This window comes from Castor canadensis, chromosome 8, assembly GCF_047511655.1.
Source record: "Castor canadensis chromosome 8, mCasCan1.hap1v2, whole genome shotgun sequence".
NCBI lineage: Eukaryota > Metazoa > Chordata > Mammalia > Rodentia > Castoridae > Castor > Castor canadensis.
Window position 1 is genome coordinate 158,160,074 of NC_133393.1, and position 24,801 is coordinate 158,184,874.

Here is a 24,801-nt window from a genome sequence, read left to right on the forward strand (position 1 = left end):
CCTATTTTAACTAACTTTGTTTACTGGAAAACAGAATCACTACCAGGTGCCATCCTGATGTACTGTGTAGGAAACTTTCATTTTTCAAGGCCAAGATGTCACCTCCACAGCCTTAGGGAGGTGACAAAGCCCAGGTTGTGCTTCACACATGTGTGACAGTAACAGAGAGCCACAGGAGCATGGTTTATTTATGGGGTGAAAATCAATGCTAATCTGCTTTTTACCCTTCTGTATGTGGGGCTGAAGTAGGAGAAAATGATTTTTTTCTAGTAGTAAACATTAGAATAGGTGACAGAAATAGAAATATTACTGCTGTTTCTGGTTGTAAGAGAAAATGTGAAAAAGTAGGTAGTAGAGAAATACATAAAGTAGGAAGCAAGAGTGTTTCTTAAGTACCACAGTTAACGTGAACACACCCTTCCAGGTGCATGTTTGTGTATGTGGGTGCATGTGTTGGTCCAGGCCCTGGGTAAGCAAGGAGCAGTGGCAGCCCTCCTTCTGGGCAGACTTGGGGCTCAACAGGATGCAGCACAGCTTGTGAGAACTCACTGGCAACTCTGGGTGGATGGACGCAAAGATGGTTTCTAGCTGTTAAACTTCCTATTGTGAAGTGTCACTTGCTAAGACAGGCCATCCAGATGCAAAGATGGAAAGTTACCTCTGCCATCACCCATCTCTCTCAAAGTTAACTGGCATTGCAACTTCTACCGCTATAATTCACATCAGTGGGGTCATGTGTTGCATCTTCTGTTTTGTCTAGCTTTTTTTTTTGTTCAATATCATACTCATTGAATATAATGATTTTTGTTGCTGTGTAATATTCCATGGAATGAATCTATTATGATATGTATGTAATTGATAGTTGTTTTTGGCCATTATTTCTAGAATGTTTTTATGAACATTGTTGCATTTGTCTTTTGCTGCGTGTCTGCAAGCATTTCTCTTGGGGATATACCTGTAAGTGGATGCTATAGACTGAATGTTGTTTTGTGTTCCCCCTCCCACCCAGTTCATATGTTGAAACCAAACTCACAATAAGGTGGTATTAGAAGTAAGGCCTGGGGACTGGCAGAGTGGCTCAAGTGACAGAGCACCTGCCGAGCAAGCTTGAAGCCTTGAGTTCAAACCCCAGTACCACCAAAAAAAAAGAAGAAGTGAGGCCTTTGGGAGGTGATTAGGCTGTGGGGGTAGAGCCCTCATGAGTGGGATTCATGCCTTAAGGGATCCCAAGAGAGATCCCTGTCTCTTCTGCTATACTAGTACATAGTGAGGCTGTAACTGGTGTCCTAGACCAGAGACCCGACTCTGGGTGTTCCAACATTCGGTTTTGGCCATTCCCCCAATACACTAAAGAGAGGGCGATAATGTACTGGGTGCAGAGGCTCAGCCTGTAATTCCAGCTACTGAGGAGGTAGAGATTGGGAGAATTGTAGTTTGAGGCCCACTGGGACAAAAAATTAGTGAGACCCTCATCTTGACAAATGTTTAAGCCAGGCACTGTAGCATTACCTGTTATCCCAGCTATTTGAGAGGCATGAGTAGGAAAGTCATGGTTCAGGCTGCCTGAGCAAACAACAGGAGGTCCTGCCTAAAACATTTTTAAAAAGCAAAAGGTGTTGGGGTATAGTTCAAGTGGTAGAGTGAAGAACAAGGCCCTGAGTTCAAACCTAAAAGAGAGTAGTAGAGTTACCACATGGCATAGGTGTGCTGTGGAAGGCAACGTGAGCACTGTCTCGGGGTTCTGACGGGCTTTACGTTTAAACAGAAGAAGAATTGGGGCAGGGGCAAGATGTGTGCACAGTTAAGCAGCTCCTGGCAAAGTGTGTGGCCTTGTTGACCATTTGCAGTGCTGGTTCTGCAAAGGGATCTGGAGAAGTTGTTACCACTGTCACTACTTGAGGGCAGTAGTCTGGTTCCCATGAGATGATTGATTACTCCCACTCTAGGGTTTGGCCTCCTCATTGTAGGTCATTGTCCTCATTTGGGGGATGATGTATCCACACAAGGCTCTGCTGTTCTTTGGGGGTAGTTTTGGTCCCTTGTCATAAAGATGTTGTTGATAGTTCTTTCCTCTGGAGTCCCAGGTAACTGTAGGGTAGGGGCAAGACCCAGAACAAAGGCAACACATGCAAAATAGAGGCAAGGATGCCCAGTTTTTCTCCCTCTTTTAGTTCTCTTGTGGGCCAAGGTGGGGAGTCTGCTTTGAGCATAGCAGTTTTTCAGTACCTGCTATGAGAAGGTGACCAAGAATGGGCCCTCACTAGACACCAAATATTCCTGCCCCATGATGTTGGAGTTCCAGCTCCCCCGCACTGTGAGAAGTGACTGTGTCTTGATTATAAGCCACTCAGGGTCTTGTGTCACTGCAGCACACTGAGCAGCACGACTGTCACATGGCAGCGTGTGCCTCTTCAGTGCTCGTAGGTGATGGCAGCTGTTCCCAGTGGCTCTGCTCACTTGCAGAGCTTCACAAGACACTGGTCAGTGTCTGTGGGTGGGGGCTGGGGCTCCTACATGTCTGTGTGGGGAGAGTGACTGCACACCTGTTGTCTCTAGCCATTTTACAGGACGAATGCTGTTGTGCCTTTAATGGTATCCTCTTGATTTTTTAATGAGAACACCTTTCTGTAGATTTACTGGCATTTGTATAACTTCGTATGAAATGCTTGTTTGACTCTTGCCCTTTTTACTAAATCTTTTCTTACTCTGAGGCTTGTTTTATTTTCTGAATATTTCTTGAAGAAGAGTTTCTCTCTTTTTCTTAATTTTAATGTGGCTTGATTTATTTATGTTCTCTTAGTAGTTAGTCCTATTTTGCCATAAATCAGATTTCTAAGGATTTTTCCTGTGTTACATCCTTTACTGTTTTGTCTTTAGCTCAGGCCATTACTTGGAGTTGATTTCTGGGATGGTATGAATTGTGAGGTAAAGGCTCTTGTTTTCGACAGAGAGATCTGTCTGTCTTAGTCTGTTTACCTTTTTCTTTTTTTTTTTAGATGGGGTTTCACTGTCTTGCCCAGGTAGTCCCGAACTTCTGGGCTCAAGTGATCCTCCTGCCAGTCTCCTGAGTAGCAGGCTCTATAGATACACACCATCACACCTGGCAGGAGGTTTATTTTGGTTCCTCACGCTGGTCCAAGTTCAGGGGCTGCATCTGGTGATGGCCTTCTTGCTGGAAGAGTCCCAAGTTGGAGCAGAGTATCTTGTAGTGAGAGACTGGGAGTACAAGAGAGCCCTTGTCAAACTGGCTTTTATAGCAGACCTGTTGGAAATGACCAGCCCATTAGCCCAGTAATCATATGTGTGGATTAGCCCATTCATGAGGGCAGCGCCCTAATCACCTCTCAAAGGTGCTACCTGGTCCCACCTCTTAATAGCCTATGATGGGGATTAAGTTCAAAATGAGTACCTATATTCAAGCCATAGTATTATCCTGCACTGTGCATCTAAGAGACCCTCCATTCTCAGTCATCTGTGGCATCGCCATTGTGAACATGAGGGCTACACCACATCACTGGTGTCTTGGACACCTTAGTCCATGAGTCTGCTAGTCTCAGCTCCAGTGTAGCTTAGAAATGTGTTTAAGTGTCTTTTTTATTTTAAAGTAGAGCATAGATGCTGACACTGAGTAAAAAAAATGTATAGCTTAGTGAGGGACACATTTTTAACTGGTGCTTGGGTCAAGATACAAAATCCTGCCACCTCCTGCCTGGCTCTGGCTGCTCACCCTCCCAGTGAAGAAACCTGGAGCCTGACTTTATGGCAGTTACTTCCTTAACTTGGCTTTATAGTTTTATGGCTGAACTGAGCACCTCTAAGTATGTGTTAAAGTTTGACCTGGGGTTTTTTTTGTGTGTGTATTGTTTTTTTGGGTGGTACTGGGGTTTGAACTCAGGACTTCACATTTGCCAGGCAGGCACTCTATCACTTGAGCTAATCCGCCAGCCTTGTTTTGTGTTGTTTTTTTTCCTGTGATAGTGTATCACAAACTATTTACCTGGGTTGGCTTGACCTGTGATTCTCCTGAGTAACTAGGAGCCAACGATGCCCAGCCCATGGAAACTTCTTGATGGGGAAACTTAGTAGCTGCCCTTGTGTCTGTCACAGTCTGGATTTTGCTGGTGGTGTTCCTCTGTGAGGTTTGCTATTCTTGTGTCTTCTGGCTTCCTATAAATTGGTTGGTGGACCTAGAGACCTGATTGGATTCAGGTTAGACCTTGGGCGAGATCCCTTCCTGATGGTGTTATGTTACTCCATCAAGAAGCACTTCAGAGGATGTGAGGGCAATCTGGCTGCGACATCTGTCACCCCATTGATAGCCAGGGTTGATTTGGCTAATCTGGCTGGCTAGGCGGGTGTCCCCTTCCTCCCTCACTGCTCCATGTGCGTCCCTCCCGAAGTTGTGCGCTCGGTCGAAGAGGAAGACCATCCCCGATAAAGGAAGACCGTTCTTCGGTCAAGGGCATATGAGTAGCCAAGCTCCCCTGATAGAACCTCCAAACAAGCTCTCAAGAAGCACTTCAGAGCCAGGTGTGGTGGTACCTGTTAGAAATCCTAGTACTCAGGAAGCAGAGGCAGGAAGATTGCAGCCCAAGCTAGCTTGGAAGTCACATAGCAAGGTCCTGTCTCAAAAAGCAAAACAAAAAGAAGCCTCCTTCTGCAGCTCCCACCTCCACCCCGTATTTTTTTTTTTTTTTTGGATATTGGCAGCTATTGGTGTGCTCCTGTACCTACAGGGGTTAATCACAAGAAGCTGTGGTTGTGATGCCCTAGCTTAGCTTCTGCTTCCTCAGGTATTAGATGAACTTCTGTAAAGAGGAGCCTTTCCTTGTCTACAAATGTGCACTCATGTGGGCAACTGAAGATAATGCTTGATTCATTCTTTTATTTTCCAGTTTTCAAAATAGCCAGTCATTTTTTGTATCATTGTGCAAAGATAGCTAGCTGTATTGGTCAGCTTTGCATTACTATCACGAAATACTGGAGGCTCATGTCTAGGGTCATGGTCTGGTTGCTTTGAGCCTCTAGTGAAGGCACTCGCTAGTTGGTGGGGCAGGTGTGCATGCCAGAGCCAGGAAGCAGAGAGAGATCCTACAGTCCCTCTGAGGGCACACCCTCAAGGCCTGCGACTTCCTGTAAGTCTTAGTTGTTAAAGGTCTACAGCATCATGCAATATGCCACCTGGGGACCAAATTTTTACATATGCACCATTGGGGGTATCCTTAAATTACACCTCAACCCCAGCAGTGACCAAATCAGGATATTATTTTGGCATTATGAACTCATAAATTTTAACATTTGATGCATGTTGATGCGTTGCTCTTAGGATCCTTATCTATGTTGAGATTGTCTCTGGACAGTAGGAACCTTCATAAGTCGGCTCCTAGATCCTTTTAACATAGTCCCTGTACTCTCTCAAAGGGTTCTTGCTGTCTAGCATGCCAGGATATTCTGGACTCATCTTGTATTCTTCCTGCCCCAGACCTGGAATAAGCCACTCCTTCAGCCCTGGTTCCTACTTATGACTTTGAAGAGCTGATTCAGAATCGCAGTTTGGGCTGGATGTTAGAGATGCTGAAGCTGTGGTTGGTTGTTTCCAGGCCTCTGCAGTGAACAGAGCCAGTTCATCTGTTCACTGACTGCAGGGTGTGTCCTGACTTTTTACCTCAATGTCTCTGTCTCCTTGATAACACTGAGAATCCTGGTTTTCAGACAAGGAGATGAGAGGAATAGACCATCACTAATTACTCATTTGCTTTATCTCTCTATGCACACTGTACTCTCAGAATAACAGTGGCAATACCCCCACTTCCTGTGTCACTACTGAAGCCATTAAAGTATTTTCTGCATAGGTCTTTCCACCCTTCTTTATAGTTATACAGTATCTCCTCTGTACAGTGGATATCACTATATTCTACTGTATTCTGCACCATAACCACTAATTTCATCCTGTTCTACAAGCAACTATACATAAAGTGCTCACCCAGTCCCAATGTCAGGTTTCTCTCCTTTTTTGGTTGAGATTTGTTCTTCAGTATGTTTTTCAGGAAAGACACATAGAAACAGATCCTGAGCTCTTGCACATGGATGGCGGCTTCTCTACATCCTTTATGCTTGAAAATCACTTAATCATTTTGAGTAGAAAACTCTTGGTTCACATTTTCTTTCCTTGAATATCTTTCTTTCTTTTCTTTTTTTTTTTTTTGGTGGTTCTGGAGTTTGAACTCCACCAGCCCTCCTTTCTTCCTTCCTTCCTCCTCCTCCTCCTTCTTCCTCCTTCTTCTGTGTGTGTGTGTGTGTGTGTGTGTGTGTGTGTGTGTGTGTGTGTGTGTGTGTGTGTGTGTGTGTTTTGGGTATTTTCTAGACAGGGTCTTGAGAACTCTGCGCAGGCTGGCTTTGAACTGCAGTCCTCTGCCTCCTGTGTAGCTGGAATTACAGATGTGAACTACAGCACCTGGCTTTTCCTTGAATATCTTAAATATGCTATCCCATTGTCTTCTAGCCTCAAGCTTTGCTATCAACATATGTTGCTTTTATTTTCTTTCCCTGAGAGTCCAACAGATTTCTTTGTCTTTAAGTCCAGTAATCTTGCTAGAGTATGTCTCCATGTTACTTGCTCAGGATGGATTTTCAGATGCCCTTTCAATAATTTTTACTTCAGGAAAGGTTTTAACGGTTTTTAGTTACTCTGTTCTGCTTTGTCTGGGGATGAGTACTCTATGTGTACTGTGTCTTATTTATCTTTACTGAGTTGGTCAGTTTGTCTTGAGTCATTTTTATCCCTTCTTTGCTTTTTCATTAAAACTTTCTTTTCCCCTTCTGTTTATCTTAAACCATTATCCATAGGGTTCATTTATTCTCCTATTTCTTCTAGTTTCTTTCCTTTTTTTTTTGTGGTACTAGGAATTAAACCCAGGGCCTCATATTTGCTAGGGAAACACTCTACTATTTGAACTGTGCCCCCAGCCCTTTTCTTTTTTTTTTTTTTTTTTTTTTTTTTGAGCTACTGTCTCTGCCTTTGCCCAGGCTTGCCTCAAACCCATGTTCTTCCTGCTTCCCACCTCCCAAGTAACTATAATTACAGACATGCATTACTATGTCTTTTCTTTATCCTTGAACTATAGTTTACTTTTACTTCTAACATTTTCCTGTGACCTATGACTTCATCTCAAAAATTTTTAAGTCCATATTTATGTCTTTTTTTTTTTTTTTTTTTTTTTTTGGTGATGTGGGATTTGAACTACAGACCTTGCTCTTGCTAGAGCTAGTGCTCTACTACTTGAGCCACACCTCATCCAGTTTTGTAAAAGTTACTTTTCAGATAGGGTCTTGCATTTTTCCCCATGCTGGCTTCCTTCATGGACACTGTAATCCTCCTTCTTTCAGCCTCCTGCACAGTTGGGATTGCAGATATACAATCCCACTCCTGGTTTATTGACTGAGATGGGGGTGGTGGGGGTCTTACTAACTTTTTGTTCAGGCTGATCTTGAACCACAATCATCTCTGCCTCCCCCATAGCTGGTATTCCCATAAATCTAAAGACAAAAAATTATAAACCCATGTTAATCTCTAGTTAGGAGGCTTTTTTTCCTTGGTGGTACGGGTTAGCAATTCTGAAGATACTTTGTGTATATTTTAGGATTGAGCAAATGAGTTGATCTGTTATGAGCAGAGGGTGATAGGTTTACAAACAGAAAGCGGAGTCTGGATCTTGTGATGTTGGGTTGGAATTGGGGGTATCCATGTGGACTCACATGCAATGCATCCAGACGTGTGAGCTTACAGGTTTTCACTTGTTCCTTGGAAGGGCCTGGACACAGGCACCCCAGTAGCAGTGAGCACAACGTGCTTAACTCTTCAGTGACAGTCATTGCTCCCTTGCCATTTTGCATCAGTGGTTGCCACATCAGGACAGTTTATCTCTCCCTGAAGAAGGCTGTTTTACATTGTCTTTGTTAGGTCATGTGGTGGCAGATTCTGTTGGATTTGTCCGGCAGTGGTTTTATTTCATACTTCATCCTATAGGTCTGTTTTTGTTTGATTACTGAATTCTGGTTTGTTGGGTTGTTTTTTTTTTTTAACTTTGAGGAGATCAGTCCTTTGTCTTTTGGTTTGCTTTATTTCTCTTGAAAAGTCAGCAGTCAACAGTGCAGTGTCCCCTTTGTCCACACTTTTACTTCCTGTAGTTCTAGTTACCCATGGTCAACCATATTCAAAGACATTAATGTTTACCTTGACTCTCTCCGAAAGAGAGCCCACACTCACATAACTTTTATCAGTGTATTCCTGTAATTGTTCCATTGTATTATTGTTGTTAATCTCGTACTGTACCCAGAAGTTAAAGTTCACCACAGGTGCATATGTATGAATAAGAAGCCATGGAAATTTCTGCAGTTTCAGGCGTCTGCTGGGGACATTGAAATGCATCCTTCGCAGATAACTTAAAGTAACCCTGATGGAAGTGACCTAGTAATGTAATGGACCCCATGGACTGTCACCCGCTCCAGCTGCTGCCATCCCATGGCCTCCACATTTGTTTCTGTTCCCCACTCAGTGTTAGAGCAAATGCCAGAAATCCTATTTCAGCTAGATATATTTCAGTGAATATCTTAAAAGGATAGAATTCTTTTAAAAACTGTATCTACTTTTATCATACCTTAAAAAACTGGGTAGGGGGTAGCCCAGATAATGTATACACATGTAAGTAAATGTAAAAATGGTAAAATAAAATAACTAACAAAAATTGCTAATTCAAATGCTAAGTCAGAGTCCAAATTTCCTACATTTTCTAGAAAAAAAAAAATAAGTTCTTAGCCAGGCATCAGTGGCACACACCTGTAATGCTAGCAGAGCTCAGGAGGATAGCAGTTCAAGGCCAGCCCTGGGCAAATAGTTCTGGAGACCCTATCTCAAAAATGCCCAACACAAAAATGGGCTGGCGAAGTGGCTCAAGTGATAGGGTGCCTGCCTAGCAAATGTGAGGGCCTGAGTTCAAACTCCAGTACCACCAAAAAAGAAAAAAAAGTAGGTTGTTTGTCCTAAGGAATCCCCCAGTTTAGATTTTGCTGGTTTCATCTCTCTGGTATTGTTCACATGTTCCTCTGTTCCTTGTAACTTTTATCTGTCTCTAACTTCTTGCTTTCATAACCCTGCCTGGGGTTTAGGAATTCTTGAATCTACAGCCTGGAGTCCTGTATCAGTAGTATACAGTCCATAGCTGGTGTACCCCTTCCTGCCCAGCACTCCCATCTTGTCTTGTCATCCCTACCCCAATCCTGCAGCTGCTCACTTCTCCATGTGAGTAGCAGCCAGTGACCCTCACTTACGCCTGAATGCCCTGGACAACCTTCACTGTTCATGACAGGTCACAGATGCTTAAAAGAGGTGGCTCACAGTACATACTTAGCTGAGATGTTCTCAGCAAGAGTCAGGCCAGCCCAGGAGATGGAGAACAACCGAGCCCCTCTAGACCCACAGAGATGCCTGGTAGCCTGAAACAGGAAGATGGGTTTTCCAGGAATGAGAATAGGAGGGCAGGGGAATGAGGTACCTGCTGCCCGGAGGAGAGAGGCGGCTTAGACACTAGAAGGAGGTGGGGGAGAGGGGGAACTGGCTGCTGCTGAGAGACAGACTGATCTTGAATCCTGTCACATTTCTAAGCTCCCTTACCAATGAGCTCTTGTGCCCTCTGTAGAGGTCTAAATCCTTATCACGTGAGGAGTAAGGAGTCTTACCTTTCCAGCCTGTTGCCTAGACTAGGACTCCAGGATGGGAGCATGGAAGTGCCAGCTGTGCCTTACTACCTAGTGTGTGGGAAGCAGTCAGTCCTGCACTGCTAAATAACATGTTGGCTATAGGGTTTTCCTGGATACCTTTTGTAAAGAAGTGTGCTGTGAGTAGAGGTGGAAACAACAAATGTTTTTCTGAGTCTGGTGACATCACCATATGGTGTTCTTCCTTTATTTTAATAAAAAGGTGAATTATATTGATTTTTGAATGTTAAGCAATCCTTTATTCCTGTGATATTCCCTACTTAAGCATGGTATGTTATCTTTAGTACATAGTGCTGCATTTGATTTACTGATTTTTTTTTCTTAAAAGAGTTTTGTTTAAGTCTGTTTTGAGACAAGGTCTTGCTCTGTAACCCATACTGGTGATCCTCCTGTCACCTCCTCATGCCCTGCTAGAGGTTTCTTTGTGGGAAGATTATCAGTGACACATTCAGTCTGTCTGTCTGTACTGGGGTTTGAACTCAGGGGTTTGCACGTTTGCTAGGCAGGCGCTCTGCCACTTGAGCCACGCTGCCATTCGCATACATTCGGTTTTTAAGTAAAGGGCTATTTCATCTCCAGAGAGTTTCTGCAGTTTATATCTTTTGAGCAATTCGTTCATTTCATCTGAAATGCAAAATTTATTTTCAAAAAGTTATTTATAAGATTCTTTTTTTTTCATTTGTTGGATCTGTTGGTAATTTCTGTCTTCTCCAGGTTTTTCTCTGGTCAGTCTGTGTAGATGTTTTTCAAAAGAACCAGTGTTTGGTTTTCATCTTTCTCAGTTTTTCCCTCTGCTTATTTTACTACATTTGATCTTAGTCAAAAGGCTGAGAAACGATGCTTATTTTGGAATTGAATTTGCTTCACTTTTCTTTGTGATTTATTTTCTCTGATACTTTCTTTAATATAGAAGTGTTAAGTATTTGAAAGATTTTGGATCTTTCCAGATATTCTGCTGTTCAGTTTCCCCTTGTTACTAGAGACTATTTTTTTTAACTTCATTTACTTAAAATATATTGACATTTATTTTATTGTCCAGAAAATGGTTTATCTGGGAGAGTGTTTTGTGTGCACTTGGAAGTACTATGTATTCTGTTGTTGGTTCATAATGTCAGGTCAGCTTTGATAATACAGCCTCTGTTTTCTGTTTCCTGTTTATTTAACTATTGGATGGGTATGTTGAATTCTGCACCTGTGATTGTGAATTGGTCTGGTCTCTGTCCAGGTCTAGCCATTTGCAACATGGATTGGAAGGTCTGTGGGAGGATGTAAGCACATGTAGGACAGCGCACTGTGGGTGAGGTTTGTGATGTCTGTGAGAAGCTCTGTGGGTGGATGGGAACACCTGTGGAGCCATGTCCTCCAGATGAACTGACCCTGTGGAATAACACACCGTGCTCCTTACCACCCTAGTATTCGATTCTGAAATCTTTACCTGCTATTGTTTGGCCCTCCAGCATTCTTCTGATTCACACTAGCAAGGTGTACTTCTTTCCTTCCTCTTGTGTCTTTATGTTTAAAGAATGTTTCTTGTAAGCAGCATATAGTCTTGCTTTTTTATCCATTCTAATAATTCCTGCCTTAAAGTTTTATTTGTGTGTAATTGGCGTATAGTGAATTCCACATGTGTAAAGTGTACCGTCTGACGGACATAAATGTATGCGTGTGCATATGTGTATGCATGAGCAGCTGCTGTGAACATCTGTGTGCAGCCTTCATGTGAACACATTCCTGTTTACACATGTAGCCAGAAAGCCATTGCCTCAGTCAAGAGAGCCTTCAGCTGGGTGTGGATGGGGACACCTGTAATCCTAACACTCAGGAGGCTAAGGCCAGTGTGGACTACATATGAGACCCCATCTCAAAAAAAGAGAGTGAGCACATGCATCATTCCTATATGGCTTTTTGAGCCCTTTGTGATCCCACCTTCTGCTCCGAGGCCCTACTAGACACTGGTCTGCTCTTCGGTCAGGCTTCTGCTCAGCACAGTTGTTTGAGATTGATTCGTGTTGTATCTCAGCTCTCTCAGGTCAATAGTTGGCTGGATTATGTGGTAGGTATAAACAAAGATAGAGGCAGAGACCAGTGAGACAGAGAAAGTCCAGAAATAAACTCACGGAGATAACTGATTTCAATGAAATCAGGAGGCACTTAGTAGAGAAAGGATAGTCCTTTCAACAAACAGTTTTAGAACAATTGGATATCCATATGTAAAACATGAATGCAAACCTTTTATCTTTTTTTTTTTTCTTTTAGTGCATCTGGGGCTTGAACTCAGGGCTTGATACTTGGAAAGCAGACAGGCACTTGCAAAGCCGGCACTTTTCCACTTGACCCACACCTCCAGTTCACTGCAAACCTTTTAAAAATGTAAAGCTGAGTAAAATTATAATGCTTCTAAAAGAAGGCCAGCGTGGTAGTGTATGCCTGTAATCCCTGCACTCGGGAAGCTAAGGCAGGAGGATCAGCTTGGTCTACGTAGTGAGACCCCTCCATCCCCAACCCCCCCAAGAAAAACAAAAACAAGAAAAGATATGACCCAAAAGCATAATCCATAAGAAAACAGGTTGATAGATTAGACTTCATCAAAATGAATCTTTGCTCTTTAAAGTATGCTTCTAAGAGAAAAGGAAGCAGTTAACCAGAATGAAGAGACAACTCAGACTGGGAGAAAAATTTTGCCATCTGGATTAATATCCAGAATATATAAAGTGCTCAAAAAATTTAGTACCCAAAAAACAATCCAGTTAATAAATGGGCAAATGAAATGAACACATCATTCTCAAAAGAAGAAATGCAAATAGCTAGTAACTACATGAAGAAATTTCAACATCCCATAAAAGAAATGCAAGTCACTGAGATTCCATCTCACCCTAGTTAGAATGGCCATCGTCAAGGAAACAAGCTGGACACAGGTGCTCTCAGGAGGCATGAAGGGGAGAGGGTGATGGGGAGTGAATGTAAGCAAAGTATGTGTTGTGTATGAAAACAGCTGGCTGAATGCCTCAGCAAGTGTGAGGCTCAGAGTTCAAAGCCTGGTACCACAAACACACACACACACACACACACACACAAAAGAAAATAGCATAATGAAACTAAAAACTGAAAAAAAAAAAAAGGAAAGAGAAAGAGAGGATAAAAAACTGTAATTGTAATAGATGAATTTGATCAAAGTATATTATACCCATGTTTAGTGATACCATAGTGAAGCCCCTTTGCATGAGTAATATGCTCTAATAGAAAAGAATAACAAAAACTGCAAACGTTAAAAAAACAAAACCTAAGAGAATAAAAAGCTCCAGACCAGACCAGGAGAGAGTAGTTGGGAATTACATACCTAAGAAAAAAGCTTGCTTCCATGTATAATGAAGAACTCTGAAAACTCACTAAAAGGAAAACGCGTAACCCCATGTAAACACTTCACCTGTGAAAAGGTACAAGTAGCAAATAAACCAACATTGTTAGGATCACCGTAAGTCACTGCATGTCATCGGAAGTCAGGGTGCTGCACTGTACCATGTGGGGTGCTTCCTCTTCCCGGCTTCTTAAAATTGATTTCCTTTTCCCTTTTATTTCTATTCTTGTCTTATCTGTATCCTAAAATTGTAATACACAGCCTTTTTCAGATAATTTTAACAGTCTACCATGGGAACTGTGAGAACAGAACCCTCTTTCCCTCCCTTTGTGCTAGTTCCCACATGTTCTGCTTCTGCATGGTGTGTGCCTTGTGCTCCATGAATTATTTTTCTTCTTTGAAGTGACTTAAATACTCCTTTTATTTATCTTACGTTTACTTTTTTTTTTTTTTTAAGATGGGTTCTTGCTGTGCTGCCCTGGCTGCCCCCTCCTGGCTCAAGGAATCCTTCTGCCTCAGCCTCCCCAGTAGCTGGGATTACAGAAATGCACACCACCCCTGGCTTTCATTTGTATTCTTTATTGCTTTGTGTAAACCTAAATTTCCATAGTAAATCTCATATTTCAGGTATGCTAATGATAAATTGTCTCAGGTATCTGATAAAATGCTTATTTCACTTTAATTTTTTAAATCATGATAAAGTACACATGACATAAAATTTGCCATCTTACCCCTTTTTAAGTCTACACTAACAAGTGTATTCACAGCACTGTATACCCGCCACCACTGTACCTGCAGACAGCTGCCCAGTGAGCCTGTCCGCCTCCATCTGCCCCTCCACACTTCACTCTGGAGTGGTGACCTCATACAAATGGAGTCATGGTATTTGGGCTGTGTGTGTGTGTGTGTCTGTCTGTGTCTGGCTTGTTTTACCCAGCACAATATCCTCAAAGTTCACCAGGTTTGACATGTCTTATTAAGCTTGTTAGCACATTTGCCACGTGTGTGGACACTGTTGCTTGTCTACCTGTGTTGATGAACACTGGGCTGTTTCATTTCAGGACCTTGGGTGCATCTGTGGTTGAGCTCTTGTGGGGATGAGCTGCTGGGTCACATGCAATTCTAGGTTTAACGTCGTGAGGATCTGCCAGAGTGCCTCCTACAGCACTGCCGTGCCCTAACCTGCCCCGTACTGAGGAGGGTTTCAGCTTCTTCTCAACCCCTCAACACTTTCTCACATTTTTTTTCTTTTTTGGTGGTAGTGAAAGGGCTCTGTGCTTGCTAGGTGGCGCTCTACTGTTTGAGCCACACCTCCAGCCTCGTGATTTTGTTTTTTTGGGTTTTTTTTGGCAGTATGAGAGTTTGAACTCAGGGCCTTGGGCTTTCTAGGCAAGTGTTCTTCCTTTTGACTACACTCCCAGCTCTTTTTGCTTTAGTTGTTTTTCAGAGAAGGTTTTGAGTTTTTTTGCCCAGGGATGATCTCAGACTGTGTGATCTTCCTACTTCTACCTTCTGCCTAGCTGAGATTACAGATGTATGCCATCATGCCTGACTTGTTCTTTTTTTTTCCCCCTCGGTACTGGATTTGAACTCAAGGCCTACACCTTGAGCCACTCCACCATCCCTTTTCTTGTGATGGATTTTTTCAAGATAGAGTCTCATGAACTTTTTTCCTGGGCTGGCCTCAAACCCCAATCCTCCTGATCTCTGTCTCCTGAGCAGCTAGGATTACAGACAATGAGCCACTGGTGCCCAGCTTTTTTTGTTTTGTTTTTTCTTCCTAAAACATTAGGAAAAGTGAGTGGCAGCTGCAGGTATTGTGGTAACCTTAACTGTCAAAAGTCTCTCCTGTTGCTCTTGCAGGCAGTTGCCAACTTGTTTTGAGATAAGGATCTCCCCATCTTTTTTTTTTTTTTTTTTTTTGGCTTTGAATTGCTATTCTCCCATCTCTGCCTCCCATGTGGCAGGGATTGAAGGCTGGACTACCATACCCAGCCCATTTATGTTGTTGTTGGTTTTTTTTTGTTTGTTTGTTTTTAATGGTAGCAATCCTAGTGAGTATGAAATTGTCTTGTGGTTTTTATTCACATTTTCCTAATGATCAGTGATGAGCACCTGCAGTGTGCTTGTCGGTCATATGAATATCTTGTTTGGAGAAATGTCTGAGTCCTTTGTCCATTTTTGAATTGAGATGTAAGTGTTTATTCTGGATATTAGTTAATATATCTGATTTGCTAGACAGTAACTTCTTATCTATCTTATTTGCAAACATTTTCCCCTTGATAGTCAACTTTGATACACAGGTTTTTAACTTTCCCATTGTTCTCCTTTTTTCATCTTGCATTGTTTCTATTTTTGTGTCTTCAGATGCATTGATCTTTTGCAGTTTGTGACATAGTTAATGCTCTGTTTTAAAATAGTGTATTCTTCATCTCTATACATTCTATTTGGTTTGGTTTTTTTTTTTTTTTCCTTGTGGTACTGGGGCTTAAACTCAGGGCCTACATCTTGAGCCACTCCACCAGCCCTTTTTTTGTGAAGCGTTTTTCGAGATGGGGGTCTCGTGGACTATTTCCCTGGGCTGTCTTCGAACCGTGATCCTCCTGATCTCTGCCTCCTGAGTAGCTAGGATTACAAGCGTGAGCCACCAGCCCCTGGCTGTTTGGGCATTTTCTGTATTGTTCATTTTTATCATTTCCTTTATTTCTTCAAACTGTGAATGGTATTTATAATAGCTGTTTTAATGTTATGTCCTGCCTTGTATGCTTGCTGAGACTTGTTTCAGGCTTTATACAAGTGACTTGCAGCATGTGTGCTATCTCCATGTTCCCGAGCAGACTTTAGCCCCTACAAATGATCCGAGAGTGGCGAGAACAGCCTTGTCGTATCCTGGGCGATCTAGGGCAGCAATCTTAGGCTTCATCATTGAGCATGACAGACGCTGGCTGCAGCTGTTCATCCTTACCCTTTAGCAGATCAAAGAAGTTTTCTTCTCATTTGGTGAGGCTTTTTATCATGCATGGCTGTTGAATTATGTCAGTGCTCTTTCTGCATCTATTAAATGATCATAGGGCTTTGTTCATGGTCCTCTCAGTGTGTGGAATTACCTGGATTTATGTAGGGCCCAGTGTGACCTGACCACAACACCCTGGGTGGAGACCACCACCTCGCCTCTGGCTAAACCTAGTGGTTTCCCTGTGCAGCTTCCTAACAATATTGTAATTAAACAATATTGTCAGCATACATGGTACTTGACAACCAGGCACATCCCACCTTGGGTGAAGTTACTTTTGTCCTAATCCAAATCCTAGGAATCCCCAGTCTTGCTGCTGCCTGAGACCACCGTGCACCAGCGAGTCTTCAGGGAGCTGTGCTAGGTGTGGGGCTGTCCACCCATGGACAGTCTCTTGCCATCTGTGGATGTGCCCCTATACACATTTCCCTACAACACTTTATTTTTGAATGTTAAACTTTGCAGTTTTAGCATTAAACCTACTTGGTCATGGTGTATTATGTTTTTTATATATTGATGGCTCTAATTTGTTAAAAACTTTAAAAGAATTTTGCTTTTATTTTTTATTATACTGATCTGTAGATTTAAAAATCCTTTTTATTAGGGAAAGCTCAAACATTTACAAATGTAGACTGCACAATAAACTCCATCCAATGAGTCCCATATACTATTCTGTGTTTTAACCATTGTCAGCACAGGGACAATCCTGTTTCAACTGTTGAGTGTCCCATCTCCTACCTCTACCTCAATTACATCATTTTTGAAGCAAAATCTAAATATATCATCATTTCATCGATAATAATTCACTGTTTCTTAAACACTCTTCTGAATCTGTCTGGATTTGCTCAGTTGGGACATTTCATACAAATTCAGTCATACAGTATCTGATCTTTGGGCCTGGTTTCTCTTCACTTGGCTTGATGTTTTTAAGGTTCATCCATCTTCTTGTATGCTCTAGTGATTTTGTTGTTGTTCTTGTTGTTTTGAGATAGGGTTTTGCTATATTGCCCAGGTTGTCCTTGAATTTACGATCCTCCCAAGTAGCTGGGATTATGTGTATACCACTGCACTCAGCTTGTAAGCCACACTCTAATACTTCATGCTTCTCGATGGCTCACTTACGCCCTGGTGTGAATGTGCATCACATTTGAAAACCCATTCATGAGTTGATGGTCGTCTCTGTCAGCTTGCTTCTCCTTACTGGCTGATGTAATGCTGCCTCGAGCACTCATGTCTAAGTCTTGTGGGAGATGTTCTCATTTCTCCTGGTATGTATCTGAGAGTAGAACTGCTGGAGGAACACTGGGGAACACTGGGTTTAGCTTTTTGAGGAACTGTCATACTGATTTCTAGCGAGGTCATCTGGTTTTACATCTGTACCAGCAGGTGTCCAAGTCCTGCTTCTCCACATTCTCCTTAAGACTTAGCAGTTTTTACTCTAGCCATGCTAGTGTTAAATAAGCTGGTGTCTCATTGTGGTTTGGATTTGCAGATGTTATTCTTACTGTTCTGCTTGATTCTTTTCCAAATCTAGCTTCTCATTTTTATAGTCTCTTACATTACCTATTTTTCATTGTTTTCTGTTTTTTACTAAAAACATTTTATATAGGCTGGTGGAGTGGCTCAAGTGGTAGAACACCTGCCTAGCAAGGATGAAGCCCTTGTTCAAGCCACACTACCACAAAATATATAAATATATAAATTATAGTGTATGTATAGTTGTGTGAGTCACATGATGTTTTAAGAGGCATGGTCATGGGCAGTACCTAACTGTGACTCTAGTCAGGAAAGTCCTCAGTGTTCTTTAACTGTTGTTTCTTTTGCCTGCTTTCCCTCATGGTGGCTTGTTTCCTTGTGCATTTAATGATATTTAATTTCTGTGGTAATTGAATTGTTTGTTTGTTTTTTTAAAGTGGTGCTGGGGATTCACCCCAGGGCCTCATGCACACATACTAAGCACATCCTTTGCTACTCAACTACATCCCACACTTTCAGGGGTTTTTTGGGTCACCTTTGTCTCTGACATCCCTGTTGTATGTGCCTTCTTTCAGAACCCATCTGCATTTATTTCTGATGGAGCTAGCAGTCTGATTAACTTGGGGACATTTTAAGGGAGACCAAATACCATGCTTTACCCCAGAAGGGTTTGGCTCAAGCCTGTTGTCCTAACAGTTTTCTCTCTCAGAAATGCCCAGGTTTAGAAAATAAATCATATAGTGTTCTCACTGCTTTGAATTGTGTGCGTTTGGGAGTGTCAGACTGGGCCCCTCCACTTAGAGGCCCAGTGTGGATGAGAGCCTGCCCACAGTAACTCCTCCTGTTGGCTGTTGTGGCTCAGCTCACGCTGTGCCAGTTCCTTGGAAAGTTCCCATGTGCCCAGTGACACGAGTGAGTTCTGGTGTTAACACTGCCACATTGCCAACACTACTATTGTGGCTACTTTTTAAACTGCTCCACGCCTGCCCTATACATCTTCATTAGCCTTTGAATTTCAATCCAGTTTAGTCCGTGAACTTTTCATAGATTAGCTGGAGTGTTTTTTAAACTCCCATTTTCATAGTCACTCTTTTTTTTTTTTGGCAACACTGGGGTTTGAACTTAGGGCCTCATGCTTGCTAGGCAGGTGCTCTACCACTTGAACAACACCTCTAGCCTGCACACTCATTCTTATAGCAAGGTACATGAATTGATTTCAAGGAGTTCAGCTTTTAAATACCTCAGTGAGGAAAGCTGCAGGGGGAGGGTGTGAATTCTAGGTGAAAGTGACCTCTTAATATCATTGTAGCTTTTTCTTCATGTCCCCCCATCCTTTACTAGTAGGCCATTTGAATTTTAATTCCTACCTTTACTTTTTGCTAGTTTTGCAGTGCTAGGGTATTCCTCGTATTTGAGTGGACTACCAACAAGTTTTTCTGTATCAGTTTTCCATTATGGAACTTTCTTCTTACATATTCAGACTGATGTGTCCATGGCAGTGTAGATTTTGAAACGTATGTATGATTTCATTCTGTGCTTAATTTGATGTCATTTTTTATAGGAAGTGCAAAAGGATCACGGGTATTATCAAGATGATGGGGAGCCTGTCTTTAAGACCAGAAGCATGTCTCTACTTCAAACATTTGTGTCCACACTGTGAAGTGGTTAGTGGAAGCACCCCTGGACAGCTGGGCTTTGCATCCTGAAACGGTGTGCTCCTATAAACCACGTTCTCGCTCGCCTCCCAGTGATAGTCATGGTCAGCCATGCTCATGGAAACATTCTGAAAGATGGGATTGCTCTGAAAAAGTGAGGGATTCTCATTTGGTGACACAGATCAGTACTCAGACCAGTTTTTATTAACCTACTACGTTAACGTGATGAAGCAGCCCGGATAGTTATGATTGGTCATGGAGAATAAGCAAGAAACTTGTCCCAAAGGGGACAGTGATCTCATTTCTGATAAAGTAAATTTCAAAATAGAGGAGGAGGACGATGATCAAATTCCTAGTCATGGTGTGGAAAGAATGGACTTTAAAAGTGAGCCGGAGGACATGAGACAGACAGACAGTGGTGATGAGCAGGCAGAAATTGGAGCGTCAAGCTGTGCTTGTCAGCCCCCTGGGAAGTACTTACCTGCTGAGAGCGAGGATGACTACGGGTCGCTCTTCTCCCAGTACAGCAGCACACTGTACAACGTAGCCATGGAAGCCGTTACCCAGAGCCTCCTTTCTAGCCGCCACATAAGCTCCAGGAAGAAGTCCCCAGCTTGGAAGCATTTCTTTATCTCTCCTCGAGATAGCACTAAAGCAATATGCACATACTGTATGAAAGAGTTCAGTAGGGGCAAAAATGAAAAAGACTTGAGTACAAGTTGTCTCATGAGACATGTGAGACGGGCACACCCCACCAAGCTCATGCAAGAAAACGGAAGCATGTCATCGGGGTCCTCCTTTCCCTCCCCCTCGCTCCTGCTTCCCCCACAGCCTGCCGATGTGGGCGACCTCAGCAGTGTGCTCTCACCCATCAGACTCGCGAAGCTGGCTCCCAAGATCCCATCCCCTGACCGAATAACGGAGGAGTCTGTGTCTGTGGTCTCTTCTGAAGAGGTGTCCTCAGAGGTCTTCTCTGATGGTAGAGAAGAGGCCCTGGCAGGGCCATCCCCACACCTCCCCACGCTCCATTATGATGAAACTGAGAGCATGGTGGAGAGGAACCTTCCCCTCCCCAAGAGTACGTCCGGGTCCAGGAGGAGGTCGGCCGTCTGGAAACACTTCTACTTGTCGCCCCTCGATAGCTCCAAAGCCGTCTGCGTCCACTGCATGAATGAGTTCAGCAGAGGGAAGAACGGGAAGGACCTGGGCACGAGTTGCCTCATCAGGCACATGTGGCGAGCACACCGGTCCATCGTGCTGCAGGAGAACGGGGGTGGCACAGGCATCCCACCCCTGTACCCTGCCCCGCCAACCCTCCTGCCTGCCCTGCTGGCTCCAGAGGGGGATCCAAATACTCTGTCATCGTCTCCACGGAAGCTGGTCAAAGAGAGTCCCTCTGCCTCCTCATCCCCAGACAGGCTGACCGAGGATCTGCCATCACACAGGAATCCTGAGGATGTGCCCCAGGAAGATGTGTCCATGTTGTCATCCTCTGATGAACTGGGTGAGGCCTCTGTGGTGTCCTCTCCTGAGAAGCAGCCAGCTGATGGGGAGAGTCTGAGAAGGTTTGAATCAGGTGCTGTCTTCCAGCAGAACAAAAAGGTCATGAAAAGACTGAAGTCTGAAGTCTGGCACCACTTTTCACTGGCCCCCATGGACAGCCTCAAGGCAGTGTGTCGGTACTGTGGCTGTGTCATCAGTCGGGGGAAGAAAGGGGATGTGGGCACCAGCTGTCTGATGCGACACCTGTACCGACGCCACCCTGAAGTTGTTGGGAACCAGAAGAGCTTTCTGGGGGCAAGTTTGGCAAACTCTCCATATGCCACTTTGGCTTCGGCAGAAAGTTCCTCCTCCAAACTGACAGACTTACCAACAGTGGTCAGAAAAAACCATCAATGTATCTTTCCCGCTAATAGCAAGAAGACCTCAAAGCTGTGGAACCACTTTTCTATTTGCTCTGCAGACTCCACTAAGGTGGTGTGCCTGCACTGTGGCCGGACCATCAGCAGGGGCAAGAAGCCCACCAACCTGGGCACCAGCTGCCTCCTGAGACATCTGCAGCGGTTCCACGGCCACGTGCTCAAGACTGGTGTCTCAGAGGCTGCACGGCCCTGCTCCCCAGGCATTCGGGCACCATTGAGTGTGGAGCCATCGGGAGCCCCGGTGACCTCCTTTGATGACCCTACTGAGAAGTTTTATGACTCTCACCCAGTTGCCAAAAAAATCACAAGTCTCATAGCTGAAATGATTGCACTTGACCTTCAGCCATACTCTTTTGTAGACAACGTTGGCTTTAACAGGCTGCTCGAATACTTGAAACCTCAGTACTCTTTACCTTCCCCTTCCTACTTCTCTAGGACAGCTATCCCAGGAATGTATGACGATGTGAAGCAGATAATTATGTCACATCTGAAAGAAGCTGAGAGTGGTGTGGTCCACTTCACCTCTGGAATATGGATGAGTAGCCAGACCCGGGAGTACCTGACCCTGACGGCACACTGGGTCACCTTTGCGTCCTCAGTCCGACCGCGATGCAAGGACCACCACTGCTCAGCACTTTTAGACGTGTCGCAGGTTGACTGCGACTACGGTGGCAGCGGCATTCAGAAGCAGCTGGAGTGCTGGTGGGAAGCCTGGGTGACCTCCATCGGCCTGCAGGTTGGCATCACGGTCACGGACAATCCGAGCATAGGGAAGACGCTGAGTGAGGGGGAGCACTCCAGCGTCCAGTGCTTCAGCCACACGGTGAACCTGATCGTGAGCGAGGCCATCAAGAGCCAGAGGATGGTGCAGAACTTACTGAGCATTGCGCGGAAGCTGTGCGAACGTGTCCATCGGTCACCCAGAGCCAGAGAGAAACTAGCCGAGCTGCAGAAGGAGTACGAGCTGCCACAGCACCAGCTGATCCAGGATGTGCCCTCCAAGTGGAACTCGTCCTTTCACATGCTCGAACGGCTCATTGAGCAAAAGAGGGCAGTGAACGAGATGTCCATCGAGTGTAACTTCAGAGAACTGATCAGTTGTGACCAGTGGGAGGTCATGCAGTCCGTGTGTCATGCACTGAGACCTTTCGATGCTGCGAGCCGGGAGATGAGTGCCCACGGGTCTACTCTGAGCCAGGTCATCCCTATGATCCACATCCTCAGCAGGAAGGTCGACATGCTCTTTGGGGAGACGATGGGCATCGACACCATGCTAAAGTCGCTGAAGGAAGCCATGGCGAGCCGCCTGTCTGCCACCCTCCATGACCCCAGGTACATCTTTGCCACGCTGCTGGACCCTCGCTACAAAGCCTCCCTCTTCACAGAGGAAGAGGCGGAGCAGTACAGGCAAGACTTAATCAGGGAGCTAGAAATACTGAATTCTACCTCAGAAGACACGGCTACGTCCAATGGCTGTGACTCAGGGTCCCCATCGAAAGACTCTGGTGGAGGGGAGAACCTATGGTCACTTGTGGCCAAGGTGAAGAGGAGAGATCGGAGAGAGAAGCCACCTGAAGACATGGTGCTTGCATATTTGGAGGAAGAGGTGCTGGAACACAGCTGTGACCCACTCACCTACTGGAACCTGAAGCGGTCATCCTGGCCTGGGCTGTCTACCTTGGCTGTCAGATTTTTGGGCTGTCCCCCAAGTACTGTCCCCTCTGAAAAGCTGTTCAGCACTCCCACAGAGACTGGTGGCTTTGGGCAGCCCAGGCTCATGATGGAGCATTTTGAAAAACTCATCTTTTTGAAAGTGAATCTCCCCTTGATATACTTCCAGTATTGAACTTACGATGGAGCTGTCAGACTAGGGATGCTCTTCATAGTTCTAGCTGTTGTGCCAGGGCTGTGACTCACCTGGCGGGGCCGTGTAGGACACCAGACCAGGCTCTGGGGCCAGCTGCCGGCTCTCACCGTAATGTCCACGTGTGCCTTACTCCTCCTTCAGGCCAGGGGTCGCGTGTGTTTTGAGAAGTCCTCTAGAGACAGCCTGTTTTGTCAATTATGAAATCGAATGATCAGGTTTTAATTCATAGCTGTAAAGTTTTTAAAAGTTAAGGGATAGTAATTTGTTTTACTAGAATGGAGAGAAGATGTAAACAATTTTATTCTATAGGCTTTTTATTCAATTGTGTAAAAAAAAACTACAAATCAGGTGCTGTATTTTAGTTAAATGTTGCTTTAATTGCAACAAAACAGCTTTTGTGGCTGTCAGACGAAACCTGTAAATAGGAGGTGGAGGTCAAGCCATCCTGACTGAGCAGTTTTTAACTGCAGGCTCCAAAGTACATTAAGGAGTGGAGAGAATATTCTGGCATTCTGGAAGCTAACTGTTTACTATGACAGAGACGAGGCATTTGAAAACAAACTGAACTTCAGTGTATCGTGGAGTGTCAGCTATGTGGTCATTTGGTCACAAGAACTTCCCCATTTCAGGTGTTTGCATTCAGGTTTTACAGTTAACTCAGAGACACCCCACCTACTTACCGTGAGCTCCTTGAAGTTGGATCCCAGTTGATAAATTCATGCTTATGCTTTAGTCAGGGCATACTGTGACACGTTTACAGCAGACGGCCTGTTGATCAAATCTCCATGCCTCTGATTTAGTGTCTACGCTATAAAGCTACCCCGTTAAATGTGTGTACTGCCCCCCAGTTTGATCAAATTACAGCAAAGATTCTTTTTAGAGGAGATGGCTTACTAAGAAGGAAGGCGCTTGTTGTGTTAGCATCACAGCTGTGAGGATGGCCACTTAGACTTTTTTCTATGATAGGGAAGACTCAGCCATCACTGGGGAATTGTAGAGTCCCAAGGACGTCAGAATGAAATAGGAGTTGTCAGGTTCTTTTAGCAGTGTCTTCAGAATTTTTGCTTTAACATCTAAAAGAAGGTTTGTTTTCTCATTTCAAATAAATTAAATATTCTGAGTGAGACAAGTCACTCACTTGCCTATGACCTTTTAAAGAAAAGTTGTTTTGTTGAAATACTGTCCTATGCTCAGTCTGAATTTGCGTGGACTCTGCGTTAGTGTATTTATAAATGGTGAACTTGGCTTCTGAAACTAAACTTTTCATTTGCAATTTTCTAGTGCTGGTAGACACACTGACTTTTTATTTTTACAATAATAAAGCAAGTGTGCTCTTTGTGGGCCAATATGGAGAAACTGTACTCATACAGCATTTGAAATGTTACCTTACCCACTGGGGAGTGGAAACAGGGTTTTTTCTTTTTTGTGGTATTGGGGTTTGAACTCAGGGCCTCACTCTTGTTAGGCAGGCATGCTACCACTGGAGCCACTCCCTCAGCCTGGAAATAGGATTCTTACAACACCATTTCTGATGACAGCAATGACAATAACTAGAATTTGCTGACTCCCTTGTGTTCAAAGGGAGTGTGGTTAGGAGTGTGGTACCAGAATCGGGTTGCCTCCCGTGTCCTCTGACCTGGTGTCTGTGCATTCACTCCCTGGACACCAGCCTATTTCCAGAGGCCCTTTGGATGCTAATCGGGGACATGGCCCTATGGCACTGGTCTAAGACAAGAGTT

The 24,801-nt window shown here is 44.0% G+C and overlaps 1 protein-coding gene and 1 pseudogene across 7 annotated transcripts in view; one reads left to right on the forward strand and one right to left on the reverse strand.

Annotated features, from left to right (window-relative positions):
* Zbed4 (zinc finger BED-type containing 4) overlaps window positions 1-24,307 on the forward strand; it is a 31,056-nt gene extending 6,749 nt beyond the window's left edge. For all 7 annotated transcript variants that reach the window (XM_020181533.2, XM_074084739.1, XM_074084738.1 and 4 more), the window contains one exon: window positions 19,180-24,307. In XM_020181533.2, the coding sequence (XP_020037122.2) occupies window positions 19,529-23,041 (3,513 nt within the window). In that variant the 5' untranslated portion in view covers window positions 19,180-19,528 and the 3' untranslated portion in view covers window positions 23,042-24,307. The remainder of the gene's footprint in view (window positions 1-19,179) is intronic.
* On the reverse strand, window positions 14,921-14,999 carry LOC141410589 (small nucleolar RNA SNORA44; annotated as a pseudogene).
* Window positions 24,308-24,801: the final 494 nt, after the last annotated feature.